We start from the raw sequence: 26,659 nt of genomic DNA, 5'->3' as shown, positions 1-26,659 counted from the left end.
TATGTCTTAGTGGTTCCTGTAAAGACAGCTTTGATCTCACAGACTCTCTTAAAGGGTCTTTTGGATCGCCCCACCCCCAGGGGTCTGTGAACCACATTTTTAAAACTGCCGTTCTGTAGAAACTTGTGATTGGGTACACTGGGATACATGTGATGTCCACGGCATCACTGGTCCTAAAGCCCCAAAATGTCCATCAACAGAAGAATGAATAAACCCATTATCATGTGGCCATAACCACTGTACAGCAGATGAAAACAAATTAACTAGAGCTAAGAGAAACCACTAGTGCTACTAGTGTTATACTAAGCCCCTTGCCATTGGGAAGACTCAGTTTATGTTAAGAATGCAGTTTTAGGGCTTCTGTGGTGGCGCAGTGGTTAAGAGTCCGCCTGCCGATGCAGGGGACACGGGTTCGGGCCCCGGTCCGGGAAGATCCCACACGCCACGGAGCGGCTGGGCCCGTGAGCCATGGCTGCTGAGCCTGCGCGTCCGGAGCCTGTGCTCCGCAACGGGAGAGGCCACAACAGTGAGAGGCCTGCGTACCACAAAGAAAAAAAAAATGTAGTTTTATATTCATAAAGAGCAAACTGGTAAAGCATCCATTGTACCAGTAATTTTGTTAATGTAGCTGATGAACGATTTTCCCCAGGGAATAAGTAAGTAACAATTCCCAAGAGTACAAGCTATCACTAAAAAGCAATTTAGGAAATCTTACAGATTCATCTTGGATTGAGATGACCTTCTTTCCTCTCTTCCACAACTGGCATTTGTTTGCTTCCTGACCCTCTCTTGGCTCCTTCTTAGTCGCCATCAGGCATCCCCTCTTTTTATTTGCTGGTGATTGTCCAGAGCTTTGTCCTTGGCTGCCTTCTCTCCATACTTTACATACGATGCCTGGGAGATCTCCCCACACTAAAGACTTCACCCTCTCACCAGTCACTGACAATTCACAAATCTCTATTCCAGCCCCTCCGCCTTTCCTTGGATCTAGAGCCCTGCCTGATGGGCATCTCTCCTTGGGTCTCCTGAAGGCAGTTCTAATTCTTATGTCCACAACTGAACTCATTCCCTTCTTCTTAAACCTGCTCTCCCTTCCTTACTGTCCACTTTCCCCGTCTGGTTCTGTCACACACACCACCCCTACCCTAGTCCCATAGTCTCAGGACCCCTTCTACGTCCACATGGCACCCGGAGGAGCCCTACATCTTAGTGAGACACCTACTACAGTGGACGGTCTCTCTCCTCTCCTGACTGTGAGTCAGAGGAGGACAAACACTAACACTGGATGTCGGAGCTGTTCTGTAATTAGTGCTCAGCAGGCAGGCAATGAATGTATTGAATGAATGAGATAAAGGATTTTAGAGAACTTCTCTTTCTTCTCTTTCTAGCCTCTTATAAGAGAAAGTATCAAAGGTGATTTAAAAAAAATAACATTAAAAATATTAAAAAATACATGTTTATTATAGGGATTTTTGAAAACCTAAATATTGAAATAATATATAATTCTGCCATCAAAAGATAACCATTAATGTTTTGATGTATTTATTTCTAGTTTCTTCCTGTGCGTACACATGCACACATGCACTCACTTTACAAAACTGAGGTCAGTGAATCATCTGCATATACAATTCTGCATCCTGCTTGCGCTGTAACATTATGTTAGGAAAATTATCCCCATCATTAAGTATTCTCGAGTTGCCACTTTAAATGGCTATATAATAGTCTCTGGGATGTACCAATAATTATCCTGACGTTGGATGTTTATATTTCCCCCTCATTTTTGGTATTAAAAATGATATTTAACATCTCTGTATGTAATTCTTTGCCCGAGTTCCTATTCCTTTAGGATAGAGTCCTAAAAGGTAATGTCATCTCCCTCAGGTCTTTACTCGTGTCTCCTTAATGAGGCCCTTCTTGGCTGCTCCACCTTAAAAATGTGAGCCCTCTCCCCTAATACCCTACGTTCCTCTTCCCTGTTTTATTTTTCTCCTTGGCACGTATCACTATATAACATACCACGATAGAGTATTTTATGCTGATTCTCTGTCGTCCCCACTAGAACACAGGATGGGGAATTCTGTCAGTCTTGTCCAGGGCTGCACCCTCAGCACAGAAAGCAGTGTTTGGCACACAGTAGGTGTGCTCACCTACTGTGTGCACTCAGAAATGCTCTTCTGCTAGGCAGTTGATGTTTTATCACCCAATCGCTTTTCTGAAAACTTCTGAGGCTTCTTCCAGCAAGGCAAGAAAGAGAAGTCCCTGTTTCTCTGTAGTCTCAACTCTACTGAGTATTTTTCCTTCAAAAATCTTTAACAATTTGATGAGAGAAGAAAATGTTTTGCTTTCCTCTGATTATTAGTGAGATTTATTTATTTGCGGTACACGGGCCTCTCACTGTTGTGGCCTCTCCTGTTGTGGAGCACAGGCTCCGGACGCGCAGGCTCAGTGGCCATGGCTCACGGGCCTAGCCGCTCCGCGGCATGTGGGATCTTCCCGGACCAGGGCACGAACCCGTGTCCCCTGCATCGGCAGGCGGACTCTCAACCACTGCGCCACCAGGGAAGCCCAGTGTATGTTCTTTAACTTAGTTTATGGGTTTTTTCCCAGTGATGTTATTTAGTTAATTAATTAATTAATTAATTAATTTTTTGGCTGTGCTGCAAGGCATGTGGGATCTTAGTTCCTGACCAGGGATCAAATCCGCACCCCCTGCAGTGGAAGTGCGGAGTCTTAACCACTGCACCGCCAGGGAAGTCCCTAAAGGAAGAGAGTAAAACTAGTTTCTTCTCCTCTCCTGCTGTGCTCGATTTTGCTGTTTATTTATATGACACCCTGAGATAAAATGGGAGGGCCATCTTGAAACAAGGTGACACTCACATACCTGGATAGCATCTGCAGGCTTGTGTATGTGTTCTTTAAAGATCAGGATGGTGGGGGCATAGACATTGACGTTGTATTGCCTCGTCATCTCTTCCGCCCCTCTCAAACCGACATACACGTATCCAAATGACAAATAATCTTTATATGCGAAAGCAGTCAACTGTTAGGGCATAACAGAGAGGAAGAAATGAAATTGATAGCACAGCATCTAAATTAAGTGTGACCTGTCCTCATCAGTGGGTGGAGACGAACGCTAGCTTATACAGCCCCACTCGGGCTGCTACACCCTCGTACCCTTGTAGGAATTCTATGGTGCTCCATGAACAAAAACCGTACCAACAAAGCTAAACAACAACTAATTCTTTTTTTCAGACAGAGCAAGATATTCATCTTACTGCGATCTGTACTGTGTGGGAGGTTTGAGGAATGACCTGTACCCTAATTATGTAAGATGGCAGTGACCACGCCAACAGTTTAGCACTTTCCTCTCCCATCTCATATCACGGTGATAACCAGAGGGGTGCTAGATAGAAGTATAGTATATATTCAGAGGGCAGGTTTGGAATCAGACAGGCTACAAGGGAATCGATATTCAACATGGGAGACCTTGGGCAGGTTATACAACTGCTCTAAGCTTCAGTAAAAGTAGGGATAATAATCTGTATCACTGGGTTCTTCTGAAGATTAAATGCTATTATGTGTGTGGAAAGTACTAGCACAGTAATAGCATCAGTAGGTCCTCAATGTATGGTGGTTAAAGCAAATTTCTGGTCTTCAAGCATTTCCCTTGGGATGAGTTATTATTCACAAAAAAGAAAATCACCAAAATAAGAGAAAACATTACCCCAGCACCTAAAGTACCTTGTAGATCAGTGGTACAACGGGCATTTGGTCAAACAGAAGGACATGCGGTTTATTCTCTTGCTGCCAGCCAGAGAGGAATCTGACATAATTTTTATTTGTAACCTTAAATTGAATAAAGGATATTAGTTTCAACATTTAATTCTTAACAACTGCATTATAATCCAGTCAGGAGATAATTAAACAAAATCAAATATGTGTAAAAGATTGTTTTGTAAAAAATGCAGACAACTAATTTTTTGCCTTTGACTAAAATTAATTAAAGAGATATTGGTTTCATATTTTCATGTGATCCAACCCTTACAGACTGAAATCATAATCTTTTCTGAAACAATTACTGACCATATTATAAAAAAAATGAGCTTTCAAAGTTGGCTCTTGCTCAGTTACAGACTGCACTTTTTAATCTATTAGAAGATAATGCACCAACTGCTCTTTTAAAATGGCTTAAATAAAAATAAGTGGGCCCACCCCCACCTATACATTACATAAGTTCATTCACTGCCATTTGAATTGCTACTTTTGTGTTTCCCTGTTTATGCCTTAAAATAATCCCAAGAAAACAAATTAAAAACTTGAATAAATTAAATTTCTATCTAGAAAATATGTTCATAGTAGTTCAAAAAAGTTTATCTTTCCACTTTGCTTCCAGAATGATCTATATAAAACCTCAATCTCATCATTTCACCCCACTGCTCAGCCCTTTTCAATGGCTCCATCACCTGCAGGCCAAGTCCAAGTTCCTTAAAGGAGACCCTCACAGTGAGATTCCCGTTAACCCCTTTAATCTTGTCTTCTCCCACTCACTAATGACTATTTCATACAAAGCAGGCTACCTCTGTATGCCTGGAACTCATTCCCTACTTCTCTCTCCTCACCTGGCAAACTCAGTACATGGGTCATTTCTGCCATGAAGCCTTTCTCAAATCTCCAGGATGGGCACTCTACATATCGGAGGGAAACAATCACCTACTAGACTGCGAGCTCCTTGGAAAGAGTCCTCAGCATTTATCATAATGTCTGACATACAACAGGCATTTTAAAAAGGTTTGAGGACCTGTCAGGACAACCTATCATCATTTTAGGAGGCTGCAATGCTCTCTGACAATTTCAAGTTAAGTCCAACAAATATTTCTTCTGTGGGTAATGATCCTGGTGGGAAAGGCTGTGTAGAAATAGGATGGAAGTATTTGTATGTTCACTCTCCTTGGTATTATTAAAGGAATGAATTATTTTCATTTAAAGCAACGTAAGAATCTTCTTCTAGCTCCTGTGAGCTCTAACCTCAGATACTGAGGGAAAAGTGCTTCTTAAATATAAAAATCATAGTTTATAGTTTGTGGGAATTTCTGTGCCTGGTTTCTCTAGCTCAATCTTTTGTTTGTGAAATTTATTCACACTGTTGCATCGCTATATGTTTTTAAAGTTCCAAAAATAATATCTGATTTCATGGAATCTGGTGTTTTCAATAGATATGATCGTTAAATATATAACCAAATATAACTTAATTTGAGTACTCTCATAAGAAAAGTATCTTTAAATGAACAAATGCACGAGTTGGAAAGACCTCCTTCATTCCATGTTGTGATCTAATTTTTTGTTGAGAAAATAAGAGGCACTCTCATTTTAGGCTCAGATTCCTATGACAGTGTAAATCTTCCCAGCGGTTTTGACAAGGATGATTCTTTCAGTCTCTCTACTTCGTCTGTTTCAATTTTCAGTCTCTGGCAGACTTCATTTAAATGATTTAGTTAGAGTAATTAATTAATTAATGTGTGTCTTGCCCCGCCCCAAATGAAACTCAGGTCTGAGGATGACCACAGGTAGAGTTCAGGGCAGCCAGTAGTCCCAGGAGCCTCTTAAACTACTTCTCAGCCAGGTACTTACTTTCTCCACCAAGTTCCCTGGAAGAAGACTCTCTACAAACTGTCGCAGGTTCTCACGGACAACTGCATTATGGAAGAAGGAGATTTTCCCATTGATGATTCCTAGGATGGCTGGTGTGCTGTGTGCTCCCAGGTGATGGGCCAGGCGTCTCTCGTAGCCAGCGTGGACCACGCCGATTCCTACGCCTGAAAAATATGGAAAACCTCCATGAAGACTTTTTATGCCCTCACGGCAGGTGAAGAAATGCTGCTAAGTAATTTTTTGGTGTGAAACTGAAATCCCGACTTAGTTGGAGGGGATATCTTTCCTGATAGACTGTCTAGCATTCTATCACTGCTGGAATGCTAAATTGGTTCAGTTTTTCTGCAGAGCCATCTAGCAATGTTTAAGAAGGGCTACAAATCTTTCTTTCAGTCCGTTGTTTCTAATTTTGGGAGTAGATTGTGAAGAAATACTTCAAAAGAAAAGAACAATCTGTCCACAGTATTCCTATTCATAAAGAACACCACCTGTAAACAATTCAAGGGTTCATCAACTCTGCAGTGGTTGAAAAAACCTAGAATCTAACGACGGGCTAGAATCATAGTCTTCTCACCTTTCAGAGCGTGTCTCCCTTGTACATAAACTATTTTATAGAGATTTTGTACAGATTCTCAAAAAGAGAAAGAGATTAGGTTAAAATCACTTGGTCATATCCCACATAACTACTGTTAATATTTTGGTATCTATCTGTGCCTTTTCTTACGCAAATATGTGTGTGTGTGTATGTATACACACAGGTATAAATAAAATAAAATGGGATCATCTGACACTTATTTCACTTAGTATTTGAATAACTTTTCTTGTCTTTCATTCAACCAATATATTTGGAGGGCTAGTTCCTCTGCTAAACACTGGAGACTCAGTAAATGTTAATAACCAGTAAATATGCTTTTTCTCTTGGGTGTCTAACAGACCTCTAAGTATAAAGTTTTCAAAAACAAACTCCTGATCTCCTCCCTCAAACCTGTTCTACCCTGGCTTTCACCATTTCCATTGATGGCGGCTCCCTCCTTCACGTTACTCAGGACGAAAGTCTTAAGAGTGACCTTTGACCCCTCTCGTCTCTCACACCCCCCATCCGATCCGTCAGCAAGTCCTATTGGTCCTGTCTTCAAAATACAGCAGGAATCCAACTGTTTTTCTCCACTTCCATTGTACCCCATCTCCTATGCATCTTTATCTCTCTCCCGAGTTGCTGCAATAACCTCCTCAATGGTGTCGTGTTTCTCCTTGTCCCCCTACTGTCTGTCCTCAACACGGTAGCCAGACTGTTCCTTCTAAAACATAAACAACGGATCATGTCGCTCCTCTGCCCAAATCCGGCAAAGCCTCCCCATTTCAACTCAGAATAAAACCACAATCTTCACAAAGGCCGACAAGACCTCTGTGATTTGGCCCCTGGCCCCCTGGCCCCCTTCCTCTCCCATTCCTCATGCTCACTTGCTCTAGCCCCCAGCATCCCTGTTCTTCTTTAAACACACTGGCACGTTCGTTCCTGTCTTCGGGCCTCGGTGCTGGCTGGTGCATCTCCTGACATCTGTGTAGCTGGCTCCTTCACCAACTGCAGGTCCTTCTCAATGAGGACGACCCGACTCCTAGATTTAAAACTGCCCTCCCCACACTCAGGATCCCCTTCAAGCCTCTCACTTTCCCTTTTCCATAGCACTTACCATCTTCTAACACCCCGCCCAAGCTCCTCATTCTGTGGATTTTTTATTGTCTGTCTTCCCCTGTTAGAATGTAAGCCGTTTGAAGGCAGGGGTCTTTGTTTAGTTCTCTGATGTACCCCAAGCACCAGAACAGAGCTTGGCACACAGTAGGAGCTCATCACTGAAACTGCACTATCAATCTATTTAACCCATTCTTTATTGCTGCACATTGAAATGGCTTCTGGCTTTCACTATTATAAGGCATGTTTCGATAGACATCCTTGTACATCTCTGTATACACATCTTTGTGTACCTGTGTGATAACTTCTTAATTGATAAATTGATAAATCCCCCAAATGGAATTGCTGAGTAAATGGCAGCGACTGCAAACTTAATACTTTAAAATTGCTGAGTAGGCTAAACAAATCTATCTGCTGGCCATCTGACTGTGAGTATCTCAAGGGCAGGAAAGGAGGCACCTCAGACATCACATAGTCCACTCCCCTCATTTTACAGATAAAGAGACTCGGAGAGGTGAACTGACTTATCCCAGTTTGCAGAGGTGATAAAATTGCAGAAAAAGAATCCCAACTTGATGTTCTAGAGTCAAGTCTAGTACATCAGTCTATCACACTAGAGGCATTAAAAATAACCACAGAACAATGTCAGTAAATGAAAGTGCACCTAAGATTGTGTGAGCAGGAGAAAGAACAAGAACATAGCAGGCACATACCTGAGAGACGCAGTCTCATGTAAAGCGAGAAGAGACGTCACCTAGCAAGGTCAAGTGGCCACACAGCAAAGGTCCAAGGGGGGAATCAACGTGTCTTGAGACCTTTCTAAGACAGGCAGCATGCCTACAGCTTTATATCCGTTATCACTTTTCACACCCACAAACCCCCTGAGTGGTTAAGTATTGTCATTTTCATGGATGAGGAAGCTGGTGCTTGGAGAGGCCGAGCCAACCTAGCCGGCATCAGTTAGTGTGCAGTAGGACCAAGATTTGAACCCAGGCCCAGCCGACTGTAAAGCCTGGCTCCTTCCTGTCTCCAGTACCCTCTTCCACCCTCGGTTCTGAACGCTGGAGGGATAAATTTCTTAGAGACGGACCCACCATCCATGACCTTACCAGGGACTGCTGCATAGGCCAGAGCCACCGTATTTAACTGATCCTGGGGAATATGCCTTTCCAGTAATTGCATGATTCAGCGGTGCCCTCTACCAGACTTTGGGACTAGAATCAGTAATTAGAATGGTGGCTGGTGGGCCCAGAATCGGGACAAGGGATGCAGGAGTCTTGGGAGAGCAAAGGAAACTGAAGAGATCTTTTGCGCTTGCTGTTCCTCCCCACTCTTCCCTCAGATATTCCGGAAGCTCATTCTCTCGCCCCCTAAGGGCCACCTGCTCAGTGAGCCCTTCCTCATCTGCCTGATTTAAAACTGAAGCCTCTCACCCCGGCATTCCCTAGCACCCGGTCTTTTTTATCACACTCTACCACCATCTGGCGGGCTGTATATTTTATTTGTTTGTTTGTCTCTCTTCACTAGAATATAGGAGCTCTATGAACGTAGGGGTTTTGGGCTATTCTGTTTACTGCTGTATCCTTAATCTCTAGAATAGTTCCTGGCACTCAGTTTTTTAAAAACAAGTAAATGAATAAAGTATTCAAAGTCAGATCCAGATTCAAATTCCAGCTCTGCTACCCATTAGCTGTGCAACCTTAGGCAAGTCATTTAACCTCTCTGAGCCTCCGTTTCCTTATTTGTAAAATGGAGATAAATTATTGTGAGGACTAAATGACATAATATAAAAATGAGCCTAGCCCAGAGCCTGGAATATAGTGGGCGCCTAATTAATTACAACTCTTATTATTAAGTATTATTTCATCCAGACCGTGTGAAGTCTGATCTAGAGACTTGTCTCTTGTGTGAGTGGAATTTTCACCTCCATGAGACTCTCTCCCTTCCTTGTGTGGAGTGGGATAAACAATGTTACACTCTCACTCTTTATGTCATCCTCCCCCCACCTCTCCTATGCTCCCATCAATATAGCTTTTTTCTAGTTAAAACAGAATACAAGTGATTGGTTTCATTTATTTTACTTAAAATCACCATTGAGTCCTTGGAATTACCTACATCACCTTCAACAAACATAAACATTTCTCAGTCTATAAAAGGCTATTCCTTGGATCATTTCTACAAAGGACTTTGATTCTTAATATTATAATCCGATTTCTAAACTCTGAAGGAATGTTACTTCTTTCCTATAGATTGACTATCACACGAATTAGAATAGCATAAAGAATGATACACATTTGGTGTTTAAATTTGTGGTATTTTTCCTCTTGAAAAGATACTTAAGATTATAACAAGAATACTGAAATTCCTTAAAGTCCAGACCTAACTAATCCCTTCCTCTCCCTCCATCCAAGCTGGGAAGGAAGAGTCAGAAAAGTCGACAGCACTGTTTTCTCCCTAAGACTCAGGCTGGGAAATGACCACTATGACTGGTGGTGACTTAGGGTCTCTGAGTCACAGTGGACAACACAATTTCTATCGTCTCCTCCTCTGCCTTCAAACTCTCTACACTCCAAAGTTCCGGGTTCATAAAGTGAGCTCAGCAAGTACAGTTCTCCTATTCTTATCCTGATTCAGCATAACCTGGCTGGATAACAAGGACACACCAGCAACCACACGAACTTGAGTAGCAAATTTAAAAGAAAGGCAAAGTGTGTTACCGTTTGCAGAAACATTTGATTTTTCTACGGATCAATGTTTTGGGCTAATTTGCAGATCCTGGGGAATTAAAAATACAATATCTTCTCCTATTTTTGAGTTTGTAAGAGGATGTTCTTTCTGTAAAGTACTAAAGATCTCTCTTTTGAGGTGTCAAATTATATTTGCTTTCATTATGCAATCCTAAACGTGTATCACGCCTTTTAGGGAAATTCTTTCATTTTCCCCTCTGTCGCATACACATACTCATCTTTCTTTCACCTTTTCCATACGCCTTAAGGGACGGTACAGAGCCAACTGAAAGAACATGGCACTGTCAAATCTGGCTAAATACAAACCTGTTAATAACCAAACTACTAAGAGGCAAAATGATGTGAAACAACAAAAATCAAGAACACGGAGCTTCAGGAGGAAAAAAAAAATACTTTAACCAGTATCTAGGCAGACCGTTTTCCTACACAGTATGAAGTTGTTATACACTTAGCTATTTTTAGGAATAATTCCTTGAAAGAGAGGAATTATTCTTTCTTTTAAAATAAGAAGTCGTGGTGGATAAACACTACATGATCATCCAAATTGGGTTTCCCTAAAATGATATCTGATTTCAAGACATGCAACCTCCCTGACGCCCTGGAGACTGTCTGCAGCTCCCAGCGAGCACTGAGCGTGCTGTGATGATTCAGGTGTGTCTCTTAGTTGAGTTTCCTGGGTGCGAGGACCAGGTTTTACTTATTTCTGAGCAGTGCAGCACAGTGGTTAAGACTGAACTCTGGAGTCAGACTTCTGGGTCCACACCCCAACACTGCTGCTTATAAACAGTGTGACCTCAGTTGTTCCTTAACCTTCCTGGGCCTCAGTTTCCTCATCTGTAAAATAGGGATAATAATAGTCTCTCCCTCGTTGGATTACTTTGGGGATAAAGACAATCCATACAAAGCATTTAGCACAATGAAAAATAAGTAAAATGCTAAAAAAAGTTATAATATTTACTTTAGTGTTTAATATAGTACTTGGTCCATTAAGAAAAAAGTTCTTTTTTTTTTTTTGGCCATGCCACGCAGCTTGCGGGATCTTAGTTCCCAGACCAGACATTGAACCCAGGCCATGGGAGTGAAAGCACTGAGTCCTAACCACTGGACCGCCAGGGAACTCCCAAGAAAAAAGTTTTAAATGAGAACATGCAATGAATTCCTTATCATCTTCTACTTATTCCTGTAGTACTATATTATTCTGTACTTGCGAATGGGAGGTTGGTGTGAATTTTCCGGGTACCTATTTTCTCTTCAATTAACAGTAAGCTCCTCAAGGCCAGGGGCAGTGCTATTTCTGGACCCTCCTCCACAGCATGGTTTTCTATAAATGCTGGATGCTTTTGCACACTAGTTATTACCCAAACTGCAAGACCGTAGATTCCATCTAAATAGCTACAACATTTCTTCTCTGGGTGGAACTGTTCCATTTCCTTCATTTACTGCAAGTCAGCATTTTATGTTATTCTGAGATAATATCCAGGCTTCCCCAGACCATCCAGCTAATCTTGAAGATTGTCCGCTCTTTCCGTCAACTCAGAATGGAAACATTTTCTGCAGTAACTGTCTTAAAGGATAATGTTGCCTTGCTCGGACAGGGAGCGGCCATGGATACTGGCCATGGATACATGGATACATGGATATCTCATCTCAGTGTCATCTAACATTCCAAGTGGAACTTGACTGTCAGGAATCTTCAACAAATCCAAATGTTCCAAAGAGGAAAACCAAACTAATTTAATACATTTAGTCAAAACCTGCTTTCTAGGAGACTTGGGGGGTGAGGTGGGGGAACAGACTAAATTCCTATAAACATTGCTTCTATGGATCTAAATCCATCTTCTTCCACCCTTGTCATTTGGAGTCCTGACTTATTAGGATCATGCAGCACAACAACCCCAAAGGATGGCAAGACCTTCAATCACCACAGATTTAAGGACCCTGAAAGGCAGCAGGGCATCGTGTTCTCCACGGGGATTAGAGAGCCAGACTCCCTGGGTTTGAATCCCAGCTCTGCCAAATACCAACTGTGGGACCTTGGACAAGGTACCAATATGTGCCAAGTCTCTATAAAGGCGGGAAGAGAGCAGCACCTGCCTCAAGGAGCTGCTTATGAGTTGATACTCACACTAGTGCTTGGCATACGGTAAACTGTCAATAAATATAAGCTATTATTATTATGCTTATATTATTATTGTCATGTCATTGCACTTGGCATGTCCAAACCACAGTCATTACTTAGAATCACTTCTCCCCAGTTCAACTCTTCTCTGTATTTCCTGCCCATCCAGTTGCTCAGGTCAGAACGCAGAGTCAATCTCGACTCCCTCTTTTCCTCATTTCTTACATTTAAATGGTCCTCAGGTGCCAGGTCCCTTCATGATCCTACCCCTGAAATATCCGACACTTGTCCCCTCTGTTCCTACTGCCCAAGCTCAGGCCAATGGTTGCTGTCTTGCCAGGAGAGGTAACCGCCCTGTCTCTATTCTCACCTTCTTTAATTTGTCCTTCACGCAGCCTGAAGAGTTAGCTTTCTAAAGCACAGACCTGATTAGATCACTCTTGGCTTTACTACATACTATACAATAAAGTCCAGCTTCCTTAGTCAGGACTTTAAGGATCCTTATCACCTGGCTCCCAGCATGCTCTGCCTGCTTCCTCCACTCTCACCTGCACTCAAGTCACACCTTGCTGCTGGCTCTTCTGAGGATGCTCTTTGCTGCCCGGCCTGCACTGTTCCCTCTTGCCTGAATGTTACTCCTCCATTTCCTGTCCAGCCGGCTTCTAATCATCTAATCATCTTTAGCTAAAAACAAGGCAAAAGTCAGTGCTTGACAGTCTATGAGCTGAAGAAAACTAACATTTGAGAAAGATTTTTAAAAGGAATTTACAAAATAGGTGCTTTCAAAAATTTTAGTTTGGTAAACCAGAAAACCCCGTTAACCAGAAATTCTCTAAGGTTCATTTATTAAGTACTTTGTATATATCAGGCACTTAAAACACATTTTTTCTCATTTAATATTCGTAACAATCCTGTTGGTTTGACATTATAAGCCCATTTTAGAGCTGAAGAAACTCAGGCTAAGTAATTTGTCCAAGGACATAAAGTAGTAAATGATACAGCTGAGATCTGAAAACTGGTCTATCTGACTCCAAGGCATGTGTTCATAACAGCTGACCACTGTGCTATGTTGCCTCACGTCATGTATGCTTGCCTGTTGGCTCTGATCTGACCTTGGTGTAAATGCATTACTGTTCTAAATTATGCACTGGGACAATGTTTACGTTCTGCTCTGGGGTTTTAATGTCAGCTCCTAGACTGAAGAGGTTAAATGATTTTCAGCACACCACCTGGCATGGCACAAAGTGCAGCTGTGCTGTGTGATGAAGAAGCTGTCCGATCCGGCGGCTTCCGCCTGACCTCGGCCTCTCATTCGTTCATCAGGCGCCACAGAAAGCATCTGCTGACCGCCTGCCACACGTGAGACAATGAGCTAAACTTACTCCCTTGTCTTGCAAGAACTTGATTCAGTCTTAGGAAAGCATTCTGGCAAATCTGAGTACCTGAGTGCTTCTGGACAACAGGTTGAAATTTCTGTTTTAGAATAAATGAACCGATGGCTTTCAGTGGTGCACGCTCTCCAGAGAAATCCAGGCCCCTCAGCCCCCATGGTTGAGTTTGTCCCTTTTTAGTTACTCAATAGGTCTGCTAATGCCTATAAAACACATACATACACACGCACACACATTTAATTCAGTAATTCCAACTTTTAGAAGTCATTAAAATAAATATCCTTCCTGGATCACTAAAATTTTCCTGGCGCTAAGTGGTGCCTATGAACAAAGGAAAGGCTAATCTGTGATTGAGGGTGGTAACCTATGACCATTAGAATACTATGGGTTATAGGTTGAATTGTATGCCCCCAAAATGCATAGGTTGAAGCTCTAATCCCTAGTACTTCAGATTATATTTGGAGATAGGGCCTTTAAAGAGGTAATTAAGTTAAAATGGGGTTGTTAGGGTCACAGAAAGAGTGTGATACAGCAGACCCAGACACATACATAGAGACGACCATGTGAACACACAGGGAGAAGGTGGCCGTCTGCAAGCCAAGAAGAGAAGCTTCACAAGAAACCAAACCTGTCAACACCTTGATCTTGGACTTCTAACCTTGAGAACTATGAGAAAATAAATTTCTGCTGTTTAAGCCACCCTGTCTGTGGTATTTTGTTATGGCCACCCTAGCAAATTAATACACAGAGTGAAATCACAAACACCATAAGGATAACCTGCAGATCCCACCAGCATTAAAACTGGTGCTCGAGGGCTGCTTTGTTCAACCAATAATTTTTAAGTTTTTCCTCTATATTAGGCCCTCAGCTAGATGTTAGGAGACTATATAGATAAAGCTTCAAGTTAGTAATGCAGGATGAAAGTGGCTTACACATTTCCCCTCTCTGAAAATGTGTCCCCGGAAAACACCAGTCACCATGAATTTGTGAAGAGAAGTCACATTAACTGTTCCTTCGCCCAAATATCCCATAAAATTCAAGAGATGTCAAAGTCACCTTCTCCTATACCAACATCTTCCAAGGAATAAAATGATCTTACCCAACCCTTCCAGTTCTTGAACTACTTCCTTCCAAACAGGCTCAATATGGATACAGCTAAAGCACCAATCTGAGGTGATCTTAATGAGGTAGGGTTTCTTGAAGCTATCTGGAACCACTTCGTTCACATAATGTGAAAAGTGCAATAAATACTTTTCATCAATTGAGTCTCGCCGTTCAGAATTAAAAGGGAAGTGAAAAAATGGTTCATCAAAATAAAAATTCTCATGGAAATGGCGGAAGCGATACTCTCGCTGCTGCTTCTGGTGGCCCTGGTTCTCCCCGGCATCTCCATAGTGGTCATAATGTGATCTCTTTTCTTCGTTGGAAAGAATCTATAAAGAAAGAGAAAAAAAAAATAAGAAATCCGGGAAACGAAGGAAAAAAAAGAGATCATCTAAAGGACTTTCCTGTAAGCAGCTTGGAAGACATAGGAAAAAGATAAATGTAAAGATACAACACAAGTAGATGTTTTAAATGCAATCACTCAATATACCATGAAACACTTCTCTTAAAAAATTAAGTATTTCAGAAACAAAATACTTCAGTTGTGTCGCTACTCATGATCATCTTGGCTTTAAAGATTCTGAGCTATCACACTACTAAACACGTCAATAAAGCAAAGAAAACTTAACATAACTTTGATCGCTAGGGCTCAACTTCGAGAACGTTGACTCAGTCATACCATCTAGGTTGGAGTAATTCAAACGAAGGTATGGAAAGCTGTGAACACCAAAAAATAGCCACAGGACTGAATTCTGTGACTGTATGTTAGCTGACTTTGTTTTACTTAGAAGTAACTTTGAAGTCTAAAATTCAAGAACCTGTTTTAGGATGAAGCATCATTCTATAAGCTAAGCACTGTCTGCGGAAGAACATTACCCTACACAAATCAGGAAGCCATGGACTTATCTTTCTTGCATATTCCAGACCAACTTACTTAACCTGCTATGTTGGAAAACTGTTAAAAACCTTGTGTTTAAAGGTATTTGTAACCTTAACTCACTTTAATAAATATAGGCAAATTGTTCTGTGATTCTTTAATATAAGTTTCTAGTATATATGCTGCCAAAGTGAGCATGTAATATAAGGAAATAGAGACATACATTCAGGGTGACCCTAAAATTCCAATTAAAGCCTTTAAAATAGGCCACTTTTTCTAAGAGCTGAGTGTTCAGGTACTAGTTTCAACATATTGGATGTGGCCAAATATGTTGTCTCTACCATCACCTAGACACGGGGTCAAGGGCATGGGGAACATGCCCTCTCCGAGAGGACTTTACAAAACTGATCACCTAAGATATATTTTATAAGAGCTAAAAGATATATCACAAAGTTTGACACGATACCTCGTAAGCCTTGCTAATTTGAATGAACTTGTCTTCTGCTCCAGGATCTTTGTTTTTGTCAGGATGCCTGAAACACAAACGGGCAGGCAGTGAGGCTGGATTTAATGTTCTATACATGGTCAATTAACATCTTTGTATACACAGAGGCAAATGGAAGGGCATTTTGTTAGGACAGTTTCTTAAAGATGGGAGGAGCAATTAGTTGCTTCACGTGACTATAGTAAATAAACTGTGAAACAGGCAATTTCTTCCCAAAGCGCTTCAGCTGGGCACATTTTCAAAGCACCAGATAGCGCTCCAGGCTCCCACTGAGGAAGGGTGGGATATGTATCTGTGTTTACACTGCTCCCAAACACGGCTGGAGCTCAAGGTTAAAGTCACTTATCCGTAAGAACCAACTTCTTTTCCCAGGATGGCAGCATTTCATCCCAATGTTAGAATGATATCAATGTAGGTATTTCTTCTGACAACTCAGGTAGACAAAGCAAACAGTTTTTAGGATATTCCATGAATTTGTTGAGTAACGACCATGTTCCAAATGGTATCTTGCTGCTGATGTTCAAATTAGAACATTTTAGTTTTCACTCTTCCCCTGGTTATCCCATCTGCCTGACTGCCTACTTACAAATGGATAATAATTACAAGGCCACATGTTTTAAAATGTGAGAAAAATCTAGTTTATACAAAGTGATTTCAACTAATATTAGAACTAATATTTGCTATTATACACAGCTGGCAATTAACTGTATCCATCTTGCTGCCATATATTATTCTGTAATCTTCTTGTATTGGTACCAATTTCAGCTTTGGGGATTCTAAAGTTTTGGAAAGTAGGGGCTGGGTTTTATTTCCTTAGAACCGCTTAAAACCTAAATCAGTGTTTTATACCAACTGATTTTTCAATGTTCATTTCATTAAGAGATTCTATTACAGAGCTTATTTTTTTGTAATCACTCCTGCTAACTTCTAGTACATTTCCTCTAGCAAAGGTTCTGGAAAGAAACAATCCACTGGGAAGCAAATGGCCACTAAAAACAGCACCAAGTACATCGGAATAAAAAAAATTTACAACTTGACCAACTTATTCTAGCAGGAACATGTCTGAATGAATTATACCAATATTCTGACTTCTCTAAAAATAAAAAACCTTCAAATTATTGGCTGTTGAATTTAGACATCATTCCTCCCTTAAATATTTAATCCTGTTACAAATATTATTTTTTTTTTATTTTTTTAATTTTTTTAAATTTTTTTATTAGTTTCTGCTTTATAACAAAGTGAATCAGTCATACATATATATCTGTTCCCACATCCCTTCCCTCATGCATCTCCCTCCCTCCCACCCTCCCCATCCCACCCCTCCAGGCGGTCACAAAGCACCGAGCTGATCTCCCTGTGTTCTGCGGCTGCTTCCCACTATCTATCTACCTTACGTTTCGTAGATGTTACAAATATTAGTAGGGAAAAAAAATCTCAGCTAGATGTCAATGAAAATAATGACTTAAGGAAACAAGATGGTGGTTCCAAAGTATGTTTCTAGATGACTGGAAAAAAAAAAAGTGCTTTCAATGTTCAAACTTAGGCCAAAGGCTGAGAAGATAAAAATTATGCAATTGCACAAATGAAGATTTAACATACAGAACTCTGTAGGGGGAGAAGGGAAGGGTAGGAAGGAGCTTTTAAGGAGGCTGAACCAAAGACAGACTATTGAGAGCTGGGTTAAAACCACAGATCCTGAAACAGAGGAAACCAAGGCCCAAGAACAAGGAGGATTATACTGTAAGACGGTTTTAGCTTAGAAGGAATATTTTCCTTATTATAGGAAGATACCACAAAGTTGAAAGCATTTAGAAAAGGATAAATTCAGCTCTAGGAAAGTACCACCCAGTGTCCGTGAAACATTTCACAGACCACAGTATCATACACACCCTTTATATTTCAAAGTGAAGAAAACACTGTACTTGGTATCTACTGGCTGTCTAGCGCTACCTTTAAGGGGAAAAAAACGAAGGTAGAAAAAGTAATATAGGAAAGTATCAGACAAATCAATTACTGTTGAGGTGAATGACTACATTATACCCATTTGCTTCAGATCAAATTTTATGATGCCTTTGTCTTGGGGTGGGAGGAGTTATTCTGCCGGTGTGGATGACAAAAGAAAAGTACCTATAATAAAACTTAATTATTGGGAGAGAAACAGTTTTCTGAGAGAAAAAGTAGTTGGATACGGTTTCTGGACTACCTGCCCTTTGCATGTATCCTAGCTCCCCCCGTCACCTCCTCGGAGCGGTTCTCCCAGGATTACTTGAGATGCTGCCTCTCGGGCTCGAAGTCCTAAAAATTCTTGCCAAATAAAACTCTCAAAGAAAAAAAAAAAAAGAGGTTTCACCAAGCAAAGGGAAAGCTCTTGAGCAACGTAAGAAATACTATTAAGTGGTGAAACAGCAGAGGAAGGTTACAAATCCGATTCAATAATTAACCATTCCCCACTGTGATAGCTCATTCTGAAAAGTCAAACTGGGAAACTGCTATTGTCAGTGTACAGCTGACCCGTGAACAACATGGGGCTCAACTGAACTGCACAGTCCAAACCCATGTTGTTCAAGGGCCAACCGTACATGAAACCATTATGAAATGAAACAAACTGTTTCATTGATAAAATGCTGCCATAGCCAAAACAGCAGAAAATAATAGTACAGTGAAAATACAAAGGTAAAGTAAAATTTTAGACTTTCATTGGATCATAGTTTATTTCTATGGTGATATATTATGCCTAGAGAGACTCTAATTAAGGAGGAGAAGCACATGATTTATTTAATTAATATCATAACACCCTTTTGAGCTCTGGAAGATAGAAAAGTCAAAGCTGTACATTTTAATAGATCCCACATAACCAAGCTATCATTTCTGCTTTCAAATTTTGTCAAAGGCCATATCCTGTCCAAAAGAATATTGCTACCTTGTGAAGTAATTCAAAGGCCACACTGTGTCTAAAAGAATGTTGTTACCTTATGAATTGCAGATTTATGTATTTTGCTTTAAATACAAAGAAGCAAGAGTCTGAAATGATGTAGAAAAGAAAGCAACTTTGCTGCAGAGTCCCTGGAAAGAGGCCATGCATAATCAGAGATTGTGTTTTTCGTATCCAATTCTGGGTTCCTCATGATATGAATATGGTCTAAGATAGTTACATATTCAAAACATTCAAAAGTATATTTTAAACTATCTTTCACCTTTACTGCAACCAACTGAATACTCAGATGCATCTCTCACTGAAGAAAAATGGTGTCAGGAAGAGTCATGCACAGCCTGCGGTGTCATCTGCACGTGGCAGCTTTGCTCCTGCGTAACTTCCTACCCACCCAGACACTAACCCACTCACTCTCGCTTCTGCCCAGATGGGTAAGTGATTAAAAAAGAAAACAGCAGGGCTTCCCTGGTGGCGCAGTGGTTGAGAGTCCGCCTGCCGATGCAGGGGACATGGGTTCGTGCCCCGGTCCGGGAAGATCCCACATGCCGCGGAGTGGCTGGGCCCGTGAGCCATGGCCACTGAGCCTGCGCGTCTGGAGTCTGTGCTCCGCAACGGGAGAGGCCACAGCAGTGGGAGGCCCGCGTACCGCAAAAAAAAAAAAAAAAAAAAAGAAAACAGCAATAAACTACCTGCTGGTACAGATGCAGAAGGCCAACCTATGGAACCCACAGGTAATACAGACTCACCAACTGTGAGCCTAGTTCCTCACCCGAAAAACAGGGACAGCAATATCTGCCTTCAAAGGGTAATTATAAGGTTTAAATGAGATAAACAGCATAGAACTTGAAGCCTAGCATGCAGTAGGTACTCGATGATGGCTCCCATCCCAAACCTCCTTTCCTTACTTCTGGTTGGTCCACCCAGCTTTAGCCGCCTGTGTCCTCACCATCCCTTCCTCCTCCTGCTGATCCCCTCCAGCTATATAATCTAGCGCTTCTACTGTGTCGTGTCCAAGGCACTGGTGGAAGAAACAGATGATGTTTGTCCAAGATAAGGTTTAAATTTATTGCTATCCTGCTAAATCACAAACACTTGCTTATTCCCTAGCATATACAATGCCTACAGGTAAAATTAAGATTTTTCTATGTGATAATTTTTTAAAGTAATTTACTCAGTTCCTGAATATTCTTACTAAATTGAGGGCGAAAAGCTCTTACTATAAAATTTTTTTGAAAGCTTAAAAATTAATAACCTAGACAATAGGACTGGATAGTGTTCCCTTTAGCAATGGCATTGTAAAGAGTTACTTTATGGGGCTTCCCTGGTGGTGCAGTGGTTGAGAGTCCGCCTGCCGATGCAGGGGACACGGGTTCGTGCCCCGGTCTGGGAAGATCCCACATGCCGCGGAGCGGCTGGGCCCGTGAGCCAATGGCCACTGGGCCTGCACGTCCGGAGCCTGTGCTCCACAACGGGAGAGGCCACAACAGTGAGAGGCCCGCGTATCACAAAAAAAAAAAGAGTTACTTTATGAATCACGGGAAGGACAGCTTATCCACTCTTAACTACATATGTTATATATATATATATAATTTATATAATATATATTAAAATATATATTTATTAAAGTTTCCTCCTACTTACTTTAACATTAAATAAGTGAACAGTATCAAGGCAATTCTTTAAGCCAAAGAATTCCTAACAGGGGGTTTCATAGTAACAGAGGCTTTGGATCTCATCACTAAAAATTCTAGAATCATACGAATACAAGTCCTCCCACATAAAATACGTTAGACAAATATGTATTATATATTTAATGAACACAGAAACAGAGACAAATAAAAGCTAACCATAATTTAGGCTTCATTCTCCTGCTAAAACTGCTTAGCTTATTTTAAACTGCTATTTCTTTGTTTCACCTACCATTCCCGGGCGAGCTTCTTATAAGCCTTTTTAATATCAGCCTGACTGGCTGTTCGGCTGACCCCTAGGACTCTGTATGGGTCAAAATCCAACGCAGACAGAATTTGCAGGATCAGAACCAGAACTATCAAGAACTGCCAGGAAATGCTCAACTTTTTCACTTCCATTTCTCTTCCTTTCCAGAGCTGAAATGATTGAAGAGGCAGTACGTTTTAGTGGTAGAAATCTGGAGAGTCTTGCTTTCTAGGTAAAGGTATAAGATATACAGATGAAAAACAAAACAAAAGATATTTTGCAGGAAAAGTGCCAAGCTGTTTGACCACATCTTCTTAAATGAACAATCTTCCTACTGTTTTTGAATATCACAAATAAGAACGATTATAGATGAAGAGATGAGCAATAAGAATAGCAACTCTTCAAAAATCCTTGTATTAGAAAAGCTTCAGAAATGACTGAAAACGAATGAGAAGAAGAAATAATAAGCAAACGTGGGAAAACATACACAGGGAAATCAAGGCAACTACATCTCAAATACACTATTTCACTTATTCTGACAATAATAGTTTAAACTTAAAATATGTGTTAGAGAATACCTCACTGAGCACATGCTAAACACATTCATGACATCTTAAGATTTACCATGTGCAAAACTACAAAATGAGATCGTTGTGATGTTCTTGGGAGTTAAATAAGTATAAGAATGAAAGTGAAATACTCTACAAAAACTGCAGTTACAACTTTGTGTGCCCCAATTCTATTCTTTCTCACCACGCCCGTTCAGACAAGAAAATAAGAAGCTGTTCTTTAATCACTAGCAATACTGTCATTACAAATGGAGGCCTCAGATGAAAAAAAGTGGTGAGAAAAATTTTAGTTTGCCACGTGAAGGGGGATTAATGGCAAAGATCGTAGACCGGGCATGGTCTTCAAATGTTAAAGCTCCAACTCTGGTGAGTGTAGTGACTGAATTCACTGTGGATTTTGGAAGTAATCCTGGCTGGTAAATGAACAAGGTAGTGCTGTACTGCAGGGACATTTACACTCCAGGAGTATGCTCTTTGTGATATCACACAATGATTTTTCAAGGGCCATATCTTGGTTTCTCACAAATCACTAAAATTTTAAGGATCAAGTATCTAATATGACATCTTACTTAAGGGAGGCAAAGCTGTAACATTGTGGATTTTGACAAGTGGGAGTCTAAATCCTCAAGAAACTGACTAATCTGATGGCCACAGTTTAGGACTGCAAGCATGCTGAATAAAATCCGAAAACAAACCAGTTTCTTTTTCTGTAAAGGCAATCTATAACCTCTTCTCTTACAAAACACATACAGCACGCTAAAAATTGAGAAGGTGATGTAGCTACTAATTAAGCACATGGACTCTGGAATCAGACTAACATTGGGATCTATCCTCTACCACTTTATGCCCTTGGACAAATTACTTAAAACTTGCTAAGCCTCATGTCCTCCTTCATAAAATGGGGGTAAATAATACCACCTTGAAAGGATCAAAATGGGAGTTAAACGTCTGTAAAGGATTTACTGACTACGGGGTCAGCAGCCAATAAGCGGTATTTACTGCCATTATTTTTTCTACCATGCAGTGCAACCAGTGCCTTATTCAACTGTGTCAGTCGCCTCCACTTAGAGGGCGCAAGTGCCGGGGGGCTGTGTTCTTTTGCTGACAGCTCGACGGTGCCGGCCTCAAGGCAGGAAACAACCTGCCCAACAGGTAGGCTATCGCCCTCGGGCAGTATACCCCGGACCAGGCAGCCGGTCCCAGAGACATGGTTAGCTCTGAGCCCCGCCTCGAGCTCCCGCCGGAGGTCGCAACCCTCCAGGAGACAGCCGCATCCCTCGCCGCCCCCGGGAACCCTGGGCCAGGCCCTATCGGCTCCGGGTTCCCCCCGGGCCCAGCGGGGACCGGGAATGAGGAGGAACTGAAGGGAGATCCCTGAGCCCGCCCGGCCCCGCCGCGCCTGCGGCTCCGCGCGTCACGCCGGGAAGTAGTTACCTGGAAAGGGCACCGTCCTAACCGGCTGCAACGTCCGTGCTCCAGTTACTCTGCGGGGCCGAGAGGCTCCGGTCGACACCAGGGCTCGCCGGGGCCTGGGGAGAGGAAAGAGGAGGGACGAGCCGGAGGGCAGTCACGTGATACTTAAAGGCCCGGCGCACCAAAGGCGCGGACTGAACAGTTCTAGGGCTTCAACTTTGAGAATCTGTTTTGACCCTTGCCACCCGCCGTCTGCGCGTGGACCAGGCGCGGTTGTCATAGGAACGAGGCTCGCGCTCCGGCTGGATCCAAAAGGATGGTGGCGACCAAAGAGGCTAAAACGTACCTCCTAGCGAGGCGAAGTCGCGATGCATGATGGGATGCCAAAACACCTCCCCTATCCAGCGAGGAGTTTCCACTTCTACCAGGAGATGGCCCTTGTCTAGCAACAGTTGCTGGGGTGGGGAAGCAGTCGCTGGTCCCTATATTCTCTTTAACCCTATTCATAGAATCCTAGAGCGTCAGAGTTGGAAGGGACCTTAGGGATCGTTCCTAGTCCAACTCCACCGTATACTGATGGGGGAGATTGAGACCCAGAGACGGGCAGGGACTTGCCCAAGGCTTAGAATCCAGGACTCCTAATCCTATATACCCAAAAGCGATCTCCATTCTAGAATGTACCAGGTCCTGTCCTAGGCACAGGAAACGGATATGTGTATGGTGATGCTGGTGGGGGCGGTGGAGGAGAGGAACAAGTGAGTGAGGTAAACTTTCATTGAGCCAATGACATAGGTTCCTTGGGGATATAAAGAAAGAGATTTCATGTCCTCCTGCTCTGCTTATTTAGTCTTTATCTCCTTTGCATTTATCACTATCTAACATACTGTATCTTTTATTTATTTATATTGTTTATAATCTGTCTCCTCCCACTGGAATGTAAGCACCTAAAAGCAGGGCTTTTTGGACTTCCCTGGTGGCGCAGTGGTTAAGAATCCACCTGCCAATGCAGGGGACACAGGTTTGATCCCTGGTGTGGGAAGATCCCACACGACGCGGAAGAACTAAGTCCATGCGCCACAACTACTGAGTCTGCGCGCTAGAGCCCGTGAGCCACAACTACTGAGCCCACGCGCTACAACTGCTGAAGCCCATGAGCCCTAGAGCCCGCACGCCTAGAGCCTGTGCTCCGCAACAAGAGAAGTCTGCGCACTGCAACAAAGAGTAGCCCCTGCTTGCTGCAACTAGAGAAAGCCCGCGTGCAGCAACGAAGACCCGACACAGCCTAAAATAAATAAATAAAAGCAGGCCTTTTAAAGTCTGTTTTGTTCGTCTCTATATTCTTGGTGCCTCTACAGACCTTGGCACAGATAGGATCTCAATAAATATTTGGGAATAAATGAATGAATGGGGCTGAGGTTTCACTGCTCAAGAGAATACATTCTTTTTTTTTTAATTTTTTTTATTAGTTTCTGCTTTATAACAAAGTGAATCAGTCATACATATACATCTGTTCCCACATCCCTTCCCTCATGCATCTCCCTCCCTCCCACCCTCCCCTTCCCACCCCTCCAGGCGGTCACAAAGCACCGAGCTGATCTCCCTGTGCTCTGCGACTGCTTCCCACTATCTATCTACCCTACGTTTGGTAGTGTATATATGTCCATGCCTCTCTTTCGCTTTGTCACAGCTTACCCTTCCCCCTCCCCATAAGGAGAATACATTCTAAAGTGGATTCCCAGTTGTGTGCGGACCTTGAGTTGGACTCGGGTTTAAATCCTACCCGCCTCTGCCACTTACTACCCCTGTGATCTTGAACAGTGACTCCACTTCCTATAGCCCCAGCGTCCACAACTGGGAAATGGAGGAAAAGACTATCACCCTGGTATGATTGTAGTCAGGGAGAAATGAGGTAATACAATGTAAAGTGGCTAGCACAATGTTTTTTTTAATTGAAATATAGTTGACATAGGAGCAATTTTTGAAATGCGGAAATGAGCCGTACAAACTGATTGTTCAGAGGACAAGATTTCTGCCCGTTTTTTTTTCTTTGTGGGAGGTGCTAGGGTGGGAAGGAGGGAAGAGGGGAATGGGAGACCTATAAGGTGGGCTTGGTTGAATGACACAAGTTTGGCAAAGTAAACCAGGATATCTGGGAACAAGGCGGAGACTTATGGTTTCATTGGGGGCAGGGCAGGGGGCTCTAGAGGGGAATCATGCCCAGGACGGGGTCGAATGGGGCGGGACAGACCAAGGCTCCAGGCATGACAGTCTCTCTTACTAGACGAGTAACCCACTCCGCGTCTCTGCGAAAGCGAAGTGGTAATGAATTCCGGCAGGGGCCCTTGACGGAGCTGCGCGGGTGTGCCCTGGGGGCGGGTCGCGCCCTGCGGGCGTGGCAGGGCGCGGGGCGGAGCCTATGGGCTAGAGGTAGTGAGGTGGCGGGGCTTGGGGGCGGTGCAGTAACGCGGGGGTGGGCTTCGGGGGCGGGGCCTGGGGGCGGGACCCAGGGGCGTGGGGAGATGGGGGCGGGGCGGAACGCGGTGGCAGGTCCCGGGGCAGGTCCTGGGGAGAGGGCGGGGCTCGGCGGCCGAAACCCGGAAGCGGTCAGAGGCGGCCGGGGTCTCTGACGTCTGCCCGACATGGACGAGGCTGACCGGTGGGTCCTGCGGCGGTGCCGGGTGCGGCTGGTCGGCGAGCTGCAGGTGGCCGCGCTCTGGGACGCTCTGCTGAATCGCGAGCTCTTCACCCCCGACATGATCGAGGACATCCAGGTGCGGCCCACCCCCCTCCCAGCCGGCGCCCCCAGGTTCCCGCACCGCGCACACTTCAGGTCATAGATGGGGACAGCGAGACCGCGCGGAGAGGGTTGCTGAAGCCACACCGTGACTTAATGGCCGAGCTCCCGCCCTCTCTTCTCGCGTCTGTGCCACGCAGTACCCGTTCCCTTTGGGGAACCATTGTCAGGGAACCCCGTTTTCCCGCAGGGCGTCGAGCCCACTAAATTGCCCAGAGGAGCCAAACAACCCCAAACGCCTTTTCGAGGGCTTGCTAAAGCGATTCCACGCCCTGCACCATCAGAGTACACCGTTAGCTGCTGCAGCGGTGTACTGTTTTTCCCTCTTCTAACGTGGAGGTTCAGGAAACCCATTTGGGCGGTCAGACTGCCTGACACTGTATCCTCTTCCATCCGCAGTGTCCTGGGCTGTGAAGTGGGGACAACAGCAGTATTGTCCTGAGGGCTGAAAGAGATAACGGGTGTGAAACAGTAAAGTTTCAGGCACAGAGTGAGGGCACATCATATGGTAGCTGGCTGTGCCCTGTCCTCCTTGGCCAGCCCCTCATGAGTTACGATTATGTTTTGTAAGGGGTTTGGAGATGAGGGGCCTACTGCAGGTAATGAAGAGAACAATAAAGTCAAACATTTGAGGTTCTCTTAAAAGCACTGTCATGTCTTTGTCTTATTTGACTCTCCCCACAGGCCTGTGAGGTCAGGAGGGAACAGGAGTTTTTTTTTTTTTTTCGCAGTACGCGGGCCTCTCACTGTTGTGGCCTCTCCCGTTGCGGAGCACAGGCTCCGGACGCGCAGGCTCAGCGGCCATGGCTCACGGGCCCAGCCGCTCCGCGGCATGTGGGATCCTCCCGGACGGGGGCACGAACCCATGTCCCCTGCATCGGCAGGCGGACTCTCAACCACTGCGCCACCAGGGAAGCCCACAGGAGGTATTTTT

At 43.3% G+C, this 26,659-nt stretch overlaps 2 protein-coding genes across 4 annotated transcripts in view; one reads left to right on the top strand and one right to left on the bottom strand.

Annotated features, from left to right (window-relative positions):
• DNAJC16 (DnaJ heat shock protein family (Hsp40) member C16) overlaps nucleotides 1–21,113 on the bottom strand; it is a gene marked incomplete at its 3' end in the record, with an annotated part of 31,883 nt that extends 10,770 nt beyond the window's left edge. Inside the window, exons 1-6 of the mRNA XM_079698037.1 lie at nucleotides 20,935–21,113; nucleotides 16,044–16,110; nucleotides 14,696–15,029; nucleotides 5,629–5,813; nucleotides 3,742–3,846; nucleotides 2,882–3,040 (exon numbers count right to left, since the gene is read on the bottom strand). Of these exons, the coding sequence (XP_079554163.1) occupies nucleotides 2,882–3,040; nucleotides 3,742–3,846; nucleotides 5,629–5,813; nucleotides 14,696–15,029; nucleotides 16,044–16,110; nucleotides 20,935–21,101 (1,017 nt within the window). The 5' untranslated portion in view covers nucleotides 21,102–21,113. The remainder of the gene's footprint in view (nucleotides 1–2,881; nucleotides 3,041–3,741; nucleotides 3,847–5,628; nucleotides 5,814–14,695; nucleotides 15,030–16,043; nucleotides 16,111–20,934) is intronic.
• Nucleotides 21,114–25,570: 4,457 nt separating this feature from the next.
• The window catches only part of CASP9 (caspase 9), a gene marked incomplete at its 5' end in the record, with an annotated part of 28,186 nt that continues 27,097 nt past the window's right edge, over nucleotides 25,571–26,659 (top strand). For all 3 annotated transcript variants that reach the window (XM_079725439.1, XM_079725438.1, XM_079725437.1), the window contains one exon: nucleotides 25,571–25,702. In XM_079725439.1, coding sequence (XP_079581565.1) covers nucleotides 25,571–25,702 — 132 coding nt within the window. The remainder of the gene's footprint in view (nucleotides 25,703–26,659) is intronic.

Source organism: Hyperoodon ampullatus (assembly GCF_949752795.1).
Source record: "Hyperoodon ampullatus genome assembly, chromosome: 2".
Classification (NCBI taxonomy): Eukaryota; Metazoa; Chordata; class Mammalia; order Artiodactyla; family Ziphiidae; genus Hyperoodon; species Hyperoodon ampullatus.
This window is presented reverse-complemented; position numbering and strand designations above follow the sequence as displayed.